This window comes from Garra rufa, chromosome 12 (assembly GCF_049309525.1).
Source record: "Garra rufa chromosome 12, GarRuf1.0, whole genome shotgun sequence".
Taxonomy (NCBI): Eukaryota; Metazoa; Chordata; class Actinopteri; order Cypriniformes; family Cyprinidae; genus Garra; species Garra rufa.
Window position 1 is genome coordinate 33,782,368 of NC_133372.1, and position 12,258 is coordinate 33,794,625.

Here is a 12,258-nt window from a genome sequence, read left to right on the forward strand (position 1 = left end):
AACGAAACCAGAGAGCATTAGTGATGCGACACATGTATATGACTCATACCAACTGTCACACATGTGCTCTCAAATCATTGATTCCACAGAAACCTTTTTCTTGTGATGATACATAATGACAGTAAACAGCAGAGCACCCTAACAAGCTGTTTTATGTATTAATATGCTAGAGAGATATAAGGTCAAGAGTTATATTTTCAATTTAGCAAATGTGTTTATCAAAAACAACATGACACTTGCCATCACACATTTTATTCATTACCATGCCACTCTACATAATACTCATACTCTCTACATCTCCTGTACTGACATGTAATGACAGTTTGCTTCAGTCTGCTATTTTTTTTAAATTATGTGTTGTTGGAAAGATGTCAGAAGTACAAAATGTGAAAACAAGACATTCTGCTCAACTATATACCATGATTAAGTAATCCAACATTGTGAATAAACCAGCTAATTTGCATGTAAAATTTGCATTTCCAAATGCAAAATATCAGCACATAAATGTAAGACGTGCCCCCTACATCTTGCGACACTAGGAAAGTACCATGATAACTGTTGTTACCTTCCGGTGCCCCTTTCAGGGATTCATCCACTTTGCAGTCCTGGATGTTTTAACAGAGCGCAACGCTGAACAGTTTTAGGTGCCTGTGTTTCTCTTTTGAAGGAGGTGTTCATGCAGCTTCCTTTAAGCTGCTACCCTCAACTTCCTGTGTTGTTGACACAAATTGCAAGTTAAGTGTTAACTTAATGTATTTCATGAAGAAAGCTGCTGATCGTTCTAAATGTGTGAACGACAGACAACGTATTCTCTTTACAATTTTTGATGTCACAGTCTAAGTTCATGTTTGAACCGTAAGTAAAATTCATTAGTTTTTTCTTTTAAACTTCTTGAATTTGCGTTATCATGCATTCTCATTTCTCAGACTTGCCCAAAATAGACAGCACAGCCCTCTGCTGGCTCTTTAGTGCACATTTTGAAGTTTACTAATGCAACCCAATAGCCTATGACACAATGTAAAACATAAAATACTTACTATATGTGACCCTGGTCCACAAAACCAGTCAGAAGTTGCATGGCTATATTTGTATTTACTTATTTTTCTTTTATCCTAAAAATCATTAGGAAATTTAAGTCATTTAACATGAAGGTATTTTGTAAATTTCCTACCACAAATATATCAAAACCTAATTTTATTAATATGCATTGCTAAGAGCTTTATTTGGACAACTTTAAACTTCAGTTTTCTCAATATTTTGATATTTTTGCACCCTCAGGTTCCAGATTTTCAAAGAGTTGTTTCTCATCCAAATATTGATCTTAACAAAATACATCTATGGAAGCTTATGTATAAATCTCAAATTTTTAAAAATGAATCTTGACTGTCTTTCACGAGTTCGCACTTACATATAATTAGCTGAAGTATGTAAAGCGTGTTTGGCGTGCTGTCCAGGGAAGGGCTCCGAGCTCGGGAATGGCCCGAACCTAGAGTACCCCCCCCCCCCCCTTTGTTAATAAAACATCATTAAATAGCATAGGTATATTTGTAGCAATAGCCAAAAAAAAAAAACACTTTAATGTTTTAAAATTATAGATTTTTCTTTTATGTAAAAAATCATTAGGATATTAAAGATCATGTTCCATGAAGAAATTGTGAAATTCCCTTCATAAATATCAAAACGTAAAATTTTTGATTAGTAATATGCATTGCTAAGAACTTAATTTGGACAACTTTAAAGGCAATTTTTATTTTTATTTTAATTTTTATTTTTTGCACCCTCAGATTCCAGATTTGTATCTTGGACAAATATTGTTCTATCCTTACAAACCATACATAAATGAAACCACCCTTATGACTGGGTTTTGTGGTCCAGGGTCACATATGATCAAATGAACCAAAAAACGGTTCAGATTAAGCAGCATTTTATTTTTTACCCTGAAATGCATTTATTCAAAAAAAGCCTTTACAATAAAGTTTATTTAACATTTGTGAACATACCATGAACAGTTGTTGCAGCATTATAGGTTAGTTCATTTATAAATCTATTATAATTACTAATTCACGTTTGTTGACAATACACTTGAAATAATGCATTAGTACATGAAGAAATGATCATAACCTTAATCATAATTGCTAGTTCATGATACCTAATATCAATACATATGATAATGAACCTTATAACAAAACATTTTACTACAAATAACATTTGTGAACAGATAATCAGTGTGAGTTGTAGAGAAAAGTCATACAGTGAATTCATAAGGAACTTCTTTTAATGGAAGTACAAACAAAAAAAGCATACAAAATCGGTTTCAAATGACCATCTAAGTCAGACACAAGTTATTCCGTTCAGAACTTTTCACTGCCCAAAGAGCATAAAATTACATTCAGGCATTTAGGCAGGATGAAACCATTTCTACCCATTAAGCACAGATATCTTAAGTAAAAAAGGATATTCAGAACACTATGGGGAAGAAATATTTTAAAAAGAATTTGGGGGCAAAAAAAAAAAAAAAAAAAAAAAAAATTCTATCACTGTTTCCATTCATCCTAGTCTGTTGAGGAGGAACGCACAGACATGCTTTCTCTAACGAGGTTGGCCTTCAACATTTCTCACTTCCGACCATTGGAACGTGAACGACTGGAAAAAATAAAAAATATTACATAAGCATGACTGTAAATACTGTAGCCGTGCCATTACACAATTACTCACAAGTGAGAACCTACCTGCGTGATCTTGAGAAAGACCTTGAAGGTTTATAGTTTCTATCGCGGGACAAAGACCTCTCTCTTCTCCTCTCTCTGGAAAGGGACCTATAAAAGACAAGTAAACGCGCATGAGTATGTTATAGCTGCCTCTCATCTTACAGGTCCTTAGTAATGAGGTAAAGTTACAGTATAAAGCCAAATATAACAGCCATTAATAAAAACTGTTGACTTTAGTTCCAGAAGGTTATTAAAACGTTTATGTAACTCACCTGCTCCGACTACGACTAAAGCTCCTCCTCCTAGGAGACCTATATGCAGATGCAAGAAATACTCAGGGGTCAATATGGCCAAAAAATATTCAAGATGCATGAAGCGCCACGAACTGTCATCTTTTGGAGTAGATATCAATTGGCCATCTTATGAAGCCCAGTATGGGCCAAACAATTATCTATCAGAAGTGCCTGTTCCAGATTCTTTGTGCATTGATCAAAAAGGTTTCAGTGTGAAAGCTACTGAAACACAGAGGGATGTAAATGGTATTATGCATATTAACATCACGAAAAAGGTTCTACCTCAAAACCACCAAATAAACAAAATTCAATGTCATTAAGCGGGAGGAAAAGGCATTAACTTACTATTTTGTTTTCAACAAGCTAGTTATGATGCAGTGAAGCTGAGTGCTGGTCAGGAGGGCGTAATTTGCGGGGAGATTTTGCCAGATGGTTGCTAGATGTTAACAGCTATACAGTAGGTGGCTGAAGATGTCAGTTAGATGAGGACTGCTGAGGATATGTTGTCATGTAGACATTTGGGGAGGGGCATAAGACCCGTTGATTGGTTGTAAGTGTGGCGTGGTTGGCTTTGCCGATCAGGTTAACGTTGGAGGAGGTGAAGGAGCCTGAGAGAGGCATGCTCAGGAACCAATGGGCTGGTGGCCATGCTTGGATCATGTGAGCTGATTGGTGTACGCTGGTCACATGATGCTGAAAGAGGGCTAGTTGACTGACTCAGAGGTAGATGAGTAGAGGCTTGGTGATGTCTCTGAAAGGGGGGGGGTGGGGTGGTCAGCTTCATTAATATAAATAGAAAAATGACATAAAACCCAAACAATGAGAAGATTCTTTGGAAATCTGTAACTACAGTTCAAGTTAATGAGCAAAAACTCAATGCACTCATCGTTGGTTAACTGATCAGTGCAAGGGGAAGGTTTTGACAGCTTGGCCGAATTTATGAAAAGATGCTGGTTTTGTCAGTCTCCACACTTAGGCTCATCATTCTGCCCATAACTAAGCTTGCGGTGAAAGGGTTTTTAAGACATCTATCCTCGTTTCAGAGCAGAAAAAGAAACCATACCGGCGTCTAGGGGGTGGGCTGCGCCGTCTATAATCATCACGTGGCCGACGATTCCAAGAAGGGGGTGGTCCTCGATATCTTGAGCGTTTTTCACCACTGGACATTTCAACACGCACTCGACAACCACACAGTGTTCTGAGGCAGACAAACATGGGGTTATAAGAATAGTTTACAGAAAGAGTACATCACATGTCTCGAGCATTCAGTACAACCACTGAGTAAACAAAGTAAAAAATAGCTGTTGTTGTAGATGATGATGTTTTAAACAGCATATACAACTGGCATACACTACTATTTTTAATGTCCACCAAGCCTGCATTTATTTGATCCACAGTACAGCAACAACAGTAAAAATTTGAAATATTTTTATCATTTAAAATAACTGCTTTCTATTTGACTAATTTTAAAATGTAATTTATTACTGTGATCAAAGCTGAATTTTCAGCATCATTACTCCAGTGTCACATAATCCTTTAGAAATCATTCTGATATGCTGATTTGCTGATCAAGAAACAGTTATCGTCATCAATATTTAAAACAATTTTTTTCAGGATTAATAGAAAAAGAATAAAGATCCAACGTTCAGCATTTATCTGAAATAAAAAGCGAACACTTTACAATAAGGTTTCCTTAGTTAACCACATTAGTTAACATGAACTAATAATGAACTGCACTTATACAGCATTAATCTTTGTTAATTTCAACATTTACTAATACATTATTAAAATCTTGTTAACATCAGTTAATGCAGTGTGAACTAACATGAACAAACAATGAACAACTGTATGTGTGTTAACTAACGTTAATGAAGATTAGTAAACACAGTAACAAATGTATTGCTCATGGTTAGTTCATGTTGGTACATTAGTTAATGTTTAACTAATGAACCTTATTGTAAAGTGTTATCATGTGACTGGAGTAATGATGCTAAAAATTCAGCTTTGAAATCACAGAATTAATTACATTTTAAAATATATTTAAACAGAAAGCAACTATTTTAAACAGCAATTTCCTGTACTTTGGATCAAAAAAAAAAAAAAAATGCAGGCTTAGTGAGCAGAAGAGACTTCTTAAAAAAATAATAAAAAAATAAAATCAAAATTTTAATTTACTGGTTGTATATATTTTCTGTTTTTTCGTTTAATTTTTTAAATTAATGATGTGTGTTTTTGCCATTTTATTAGTTTTCGAGTATTTAAAAATGCCTATATCGGTTTTTTTTTATTCAGTTTTAATTTAGTACTTTAATACAGTTTTATTTAGTACAACTGAATAGTTTTTAATTGTGCCTTTGCAATTAGCTGATTTATTTTTTTAGATTTTATTTTACTTTAATGAAAATAAATTGAGCAATTCATTTCAAGTAACATTGTCATTGTTCTGTATTTATTAGGTGTTGTCTATTGTACCTCTTCTATGAGTCTGAAATGGATCAAATGTTGCATTTGCATTTTGCAACTAGCTGAAATATTGTCTTTTCCCTCAATTAAACAATGTATGATCTTAGTTTACAATAACAACCATATACATTATTTGGATAGTTTCCATCAAACACACACAATGCAATTCTGCAATCCTTTGCTTAATCAGGATAATCTAATCTGCAGGACAATGGCTGTTTCAGAGAACTGAATTTAAATGGCTATTCTTACCTTCCGTCAAGCTCTCTCACAGCATCGGTTGCATCTCTAGGATCCTCAAACTCCACAAAAGCAAATCCAGGAGGATTTCTTGCCACCCATACACTCCTCAGAGGACCATAATAGCCAAATGCTCTCTCCAATTCAGTTTTGTTACCACTGTTGCCCAAATTGCCAACATAGACCTTACAATCCAGCGGGCAGTCCCGGGTTAGGGAAGGGTCTATAAGAGGAGAAGAAAAAAAAACAATTTAGCATTAGGTATTATCTTAACTCTGTATTTTAGGTGGCATATGTCTATCCTACCACATAAAACACTAAAATGAATCCTAGCTAGAAGACTAGAATAAAGACTTACCTCCCATGTCTTCACCAATCCCAAACTCAACTGCACACCTAAAAAGCTGCAAAAAAAAAAAAAAAAACATTAGTACAGAGACTATATATATATTCAAATAAACTGGCCTAACGTTGTTTACATCTGTCTTTACATGCAACACTGGATAACTCAAAGGAGTTAGCTCGTTTGTAGCAACAATACAACACACAAACGTCAGTTAAACTTTATATACTGCACCAATGTTTAACATTCAAAGTTTAATTAAACTTAATTCGAGCGAATTTGTTACACAATAAATGTAAGTACCAAGCTAACTTGAGCATTTTACAGGCCTGCACACATCCGACCAACAACTGGCATATCAAACTGATTTAAATGTGCAAATTCGACTACATTTAAAATTTCATGCACATTACAGTAATTAAATAAAGGATGGTTATTTTTCTTACCGTTAAATCTGCTTTGTTTGCGTTAGCGAAATCGAAAACGCAACACTGCGGCTAAACACAGCGATGCTACCGAGCTAATAGCGACCGCAGGGCCTTGCAAGCAAGCAACTCTAAATGTAAAGCACTTCCGGTTATCACAAACAACACGGACGTCGAAAGAAAAGCTCTCACGCCTGAAAGTATCGGAAGTGCGCTACATTTCTGCTCAGAAACAGTCATCACACACCTGAAACGATATATTTGATGGCTGCAAATCTTTTAAAAGCTTACATCTCAGTATCTAACGAATGAATTCTCACAAATAGGTTCAGCACAGTTATAAAAAACACAACTTACCTTTTCGTTCACTGTATAATGAATGAACTTTCTTTTCTATTTCACATCTACTTCGTAGAATAGGCAATATTGTTGTCATTAGTTGTTAACATTGATAAATGAAGTATCTTTTTATGCACATCAAATACAATACAGTAATATTGTTTTAGAAACAATAACAAATCTAATAAATTACAAATACATAATTATTAAGATTTTCTATGTTACTTTTGGTGACATGAGATGTAATATCTGTGCAACAGATATTATAACCTCTTTGATTAGCAAAATAAGTGGTTGTAGAGGTGTCAGACCCTCAACAAGCCATTTAGGGGTCTTGGGGGCAATAGTTCAGCCTTTGTTTTGGATAAAGCAAACAGCCGGGGAGTTATGTAACACAGTTACCTTGTACGCAAATAAAGAGCATTACGCTGACTGGCTTTATTTTTGTCTCACTGGGCCAGTCAGTAAGTATGCCTGTATGTTTACATGTACTTCACCCTTATTACTCCAACTCTTATGAGGTTTCGTCATTTATGTGTATTTCTGTATTCTTATGCAATGTCTAAACAAAAAGAGCATCCCTCCGAGAAACCAATATATATCTTCCTCATTCTTATGTTCCATGTGTAGGCTATTTGTATGCAAGACAATGTGAATTTGTGTTACCACACACGGCACAGAATGTTTTTTTCCGCCCAGATTAGTACTGCACATTCTGTTCTGTTTTGCTTCCTGATGACTGGTTAGCCTCCCATGAACCCGCCCTCTCTCTCTCCATAAAAGCAAGATATACATACGCACTGAAGCACACACACATTTTGTGGTTTGTGTGGCTTTATCTAAATGTTGATAAGTTACTTAGACTCACACACAATGAAGTGACACTGATACTAAATGACATGGACTTAATGGAAAGTATATCTTTAATAGAATCACTGCAAAGTTCATACATCTTACATTTAGATCATATTAAACATTTTAGTGACACTCAAAAAAGACAAGATACAATCATAATTTTACACAACTTTACATTCTAATATCTATTAAATGTTATCTTACTAGTCTAGTCAAAAAAAAGCAAATGCGCATTATAGGTGACAACTCAGATTAGCTTTTATTTTTATTTTTGTGAAAGCATGTTAGTAGATTTAAAATTGCATTTAAAAAATCTCACATTGACTTACATTGTTAGACTGTTCAATTTTTTTGATTGAATAGTGATTTTTCTTGCTTATATAAATACTCTATTTAGCCTATAGTGCAAAACAGCAAGTGCTGACTTGTTTGGTCTTGGTTCTTGGAAATATTTTTCCCATTATGTAAGAGATTGTTTAACATGCAAATGTCCCTATCACCTGACAGATCACTGAAAAAGGTGTCCTGAGATGTCATCTGTTAAAAGAAAAAACAACAGTATGTCCGTCTGAAGCTACTGATTAGCCAGTCAGATGACTTTGAGCTGCTTTCTGGCAGACAGTTATTTGGTTTTTATATTTGGAGGATTTTTTTAAGATGGAAGTTGCAGTCTATCTTTGCAAAAATTTGAACTACTTAAATCTTTTTTGTTTTTGTTTAAATAAGTCTCTCATGCTCATCAAGGCTGAGTATTTTATCCAAAAATACAGTAAAACAGTAATATTGTGAGATTTAATTAAAATCGAAAAGAACTAAGGCAAATTATTAATCATGATTAATCGCATCCAAAATAAAAAGTTTATGTTTACATACTACAGTGCCTTGCAAAAGTATTCATACCCCTTCATTTTTTTCACATTTTGTTTTGTTGCAGCCTTATGTTAAACTGCTTTAAATTACTTTTTTTCCACATCAGTCTACATCTCATACACCATAATGACAAAGCACAAAACAGGTTTGTAACAACTTTGCAAATATATTAGAAATAAAAAACTGAAAAGATCCCGTTGCATAAGTATTCATACCCTTTTCTGGGACACTTGAAATTTAGCTCAGGAGCATCCATATTGCTTCTAGATGTTACTACACTTCGACGACACTCATTTGAATGAGTATGATTTAGAAAGGCACACACCTCTCAGAAAAGGTCTGCTGAAAATGCATATCAGACCAAAAACCAAGTCCTGAGGTCAAGATAACTGCCTGTAGAGCTCATTGACAGACTTGCGTTAAGGCAATGATCTAGGGAAGAGTTCAGAAAAAAATCTGCTGCATTGAAGGTTCACAGAAGCATGTATCCTCCATTATCCATAATGGAAGACGATTGGAACAACTAGGACTCTAGAAAATGTCTGCCAGCCCCCATCCAAGCTGACAGAGCTTGAGAGGTGAAAAGGTGAGGCAAAGAATGGCAGATAATTGCCAAATGCAGATGTGCAAAGCTTGTCACATCATACCCAAAAAGACTTGAGGCTGTAAAGGTGCTTCAACTATGTACTGAGTTAAGGGTATGAATACTTATGCAATGTACTTATTTCAGTGTTTTATTTTTAATAAATTTGTAAAATTTGCAAATCTGGTTTTTGCTTTGTCATTATTATGGTGTATGGAGTGTAAATTGATGTGGGGAAAAACTAATTTAAAGCAGTTTAACATAATGCTGCAACAAAACAAAATGTAAAAAAAAAATGAAGGGGTATGAATACTTTTGCAAGGCACTGTATATGTATGTTTACCATGTATATTGATTATGTGTCTATAAATACACACACATACATGTGTATTTAAAAAAATATATATATTTGTACTGTATATAATTTAGATGACATAAATATTTTATATATAAATCAAAAATATACATGTATGTGTGTGTATTTATATATATACAAAATAAATATACACAGTACAAACACATCTATTATGTAAACATAAACTTTTATTCAGGATGCGATTTATCACGATTAATCGTTTGATAGCCCTAAAAAGAACTGTTTTCTGTTTTATTTGATTTACAATGTAATTTATTGCTGTGATGGCAAAGCTGCACTTTTAGCAGTCATTACGTCAGCTTTCAGCTTTCAGAATTTTTTTTAATATATATTAAAACAGCTATTTTATATTGTAATGTTTTACAATATTACTGTTTTTATTTCTGATCAAATAAATGAAGTTTTAGAAAAAAATTAAATATTCAAACCTTTGACCATTATTAGTAATCATACTTTTCTTCATTGCATTCCCAGATTACCTACTACGTTTACCAAAATATGCAATACAGAATGTTGTGCAGAATGTTGTATCCCACAATGCAATGCATGGACTTGGCCTTCGATTTCCTGTCTGACAAATGAACCATAAAGCAATATCAGCTGTGACAAATCTATATTTTGATTCATTTCTAGACTGAACTGGCAAAATGTAACGAAAACTTCATTAAAAGCACAAAACAACAGTATTTTATTTTAAAGCTCTAGACACCGTACCATTTATCATGATGAATGATATCTAAAACGTCAAATAGCATCTGTTTCACATTATTATTATTATTTTTTTTAAATAGAAGGCAGTCCGAGTAGTTTGAGATTTTGCAATGCTTTTTGGGAATGGGTTGTCACTGTTGAGCACTTTTACCACTAATTACACTTGTACCTAAATAGCAAACAAATTTGGATTAGATTGCGTTTCTGGATTATGGGTTGTACAGTTATTTACTGGGAATATAAACGCAATAAACAAAGTTAAATAAAGTTGAAATCACATTTGTGCCTTCTACACAAAGATGTATCATAGCTTAACATCTCCCATCTTGTGTTAGTTTTGTTTATATGGCTTAATTAAGAATCTGTTAGTTAATATGGGATTTTTACTTCCTGTGGTCTTTTATTAGACTGTATAGTCACCTCTACGACTCACACTAAGAAGACAAGACACGTTGTCATGACTACGACAAACGATGCATAATTTAATTTACGTAAAATCAAACTAAAAAAAGAGAACTGCATGCATAAAATGTCAATTCTTTTACCTCATACTACTTCCGTTAGGACATGCAATTTTTTTTTTTTTTTTTTTTTTTTTACCCACACTCCTAATGAAACACATCACATTTATGAGTTATAGCCTACAATTTATTTCCTGTTATTGGCGACATAAATAAATGTGGTTCCTCAGAATGTTGGAACATAGAAGGTTATAGCAGACCATTACCTCTCGTTTTTTCCTTTGCCAAAAAGCAGGTCCGTGCATTCAGGCGAATAAAGAGACTGGCACATGCCATGTTAATTCCACTTCCCAGACGTTTGTATTAAATGTACTTAAGCCGCAGGCTAAAATCAGACGACGCGTGTGCGCAAGACCAGGTTTGTCAAGTTCAGTACCACTTCTTACCTCAGTTGCGCCGATGAGTCAGTCAACAGAGTCTCTTCCACACGTGCCACTGTGAACTAGAACATTTAGTTCTTGACGCGAGGACCTATTGATCTGAGAAGCCGGAGGAAAACGAGCAGGCTTATTCTCTTGACTGTAACCAAAAAATCGACTTTATTTGGCGAATGGCGACAAGGTGATTCTCCTATAATCACTTCTTATTGCTTGCTATTCCTTACAGTCGCTTCCATCCACAGTCCTCATGTCCTTTATGAAAATATGTCGTTTAATGTACCATTGCGTAGACTGTGGACGCATAGATGCTTATAAAAGATGAAAATGAATGTAGAATATCAATGAATATCAACCTTGTATGATATGGACTGTCGTCTACGTATTTCTAGATTCTATGACATAACATTTTTTTGCATAACAAAACAGGTTATTCATATCCTCTCTAAACATTTGTTAATGTTTGATGAATCATTGTGCTGTAAGAAATAATTAGTGTGTCCTTTCAGGAAGGGGTGTAAAAAGTAAAAAGGACAAACACTATTACAAAATTGTGCTCAATTAAAAGGATCTATTCAAAAGGTACTTAGCATAAAGCAGGAAAGGCCCTAGAACGCACCAGACATTAGTTGAACTGATCTGAAACCTGTATCCTAAAACCTGTTACTTGACATATTTGAAATATTTCTAAAACTATGTACTCTGCAGATGATGCTAAAGTGCATATAAGCCCATATGTTTATGTGTGTAAAAAAACGTATAGCCTATTTTGACGTATGCTAGCACATCATTGAATTCAATGAATTCAATTTTGTGACAATTGCTAGTTATTTAGTGGCTAATTTGAATCCCACATACTAAATATGATTTATAGTATGCAAATTAGAAAGCATCCAATATTTCATCTATGCTACAAATTAAAATCAGTTTTTTGCGAAGATCCTAGATCAAGTGTTCTATTCATTAATTCCTCTGTAGATAAGTCAAACTTAAGTGGTTAATAAACCACAAACCACAGATGTTCTTGATAGATCTTAACCTAAAAATATTACTTTAGCACATTAATGAGGTACATTTATCCGAGTACTTTATAACCCTCTTGTCAGTAAGGCTATAACAGTTTATGACTTTTCTTTTTCAGCTGTTTATGATCC

General features: G+C 34.2%; 1 protein-coding gene across 3 annotated transcripts; it reads right to left on the reverse strand.

Moving 5' to 3' along the window:
- Positions 1-1,907: 1,907 nt before the first annotated feature.
- On the reverse strand, positions 1,908-11,284 carry srsf3a (serine and arginine rich splicing factor 3a). Of its 3 annotated transcripts, none has more exons than XM_073851591.1 (7): positions 11,114-11,284; positions 6,063-6,108; positions 5,717-5,927; positions 4,065-4,199; positions 2,981-3,019; positions 2,730-2,816; positions 1,908-2,643 (listed from the first exon to the last, which is right to left on the reverse strand). In XM_073851591.1, exons 2-7 carry the CDS (start codon positions 6,067-6,069, stop codon positions 2,616-2,618), a joined length of 507 nt encoding a protein of 168 aa, XP_073707692.1. In that variant the 5' UTR covers positions 6,070-6,108; positions 11,114-11,284; the 3' UTR covers positions 1,908-2,615. The 3 variants fall into 3 exon arrangements, with proteins under 3 accessions (XP_073707692.1, XP_073707690.1, XP_073707691.1); XM_073851589.1 differs by lacking the exon at positions 11,114-11,284 and adding an exon at positions 10,934-11,103; XM_073851590.1 differs by lacking the exon at positions 11,114-11,284 and adding an exon at positions 6,494-6,679.
- Between the last annotated feature and the right edge of the window lie 974 nt (positions 11,285-12,258).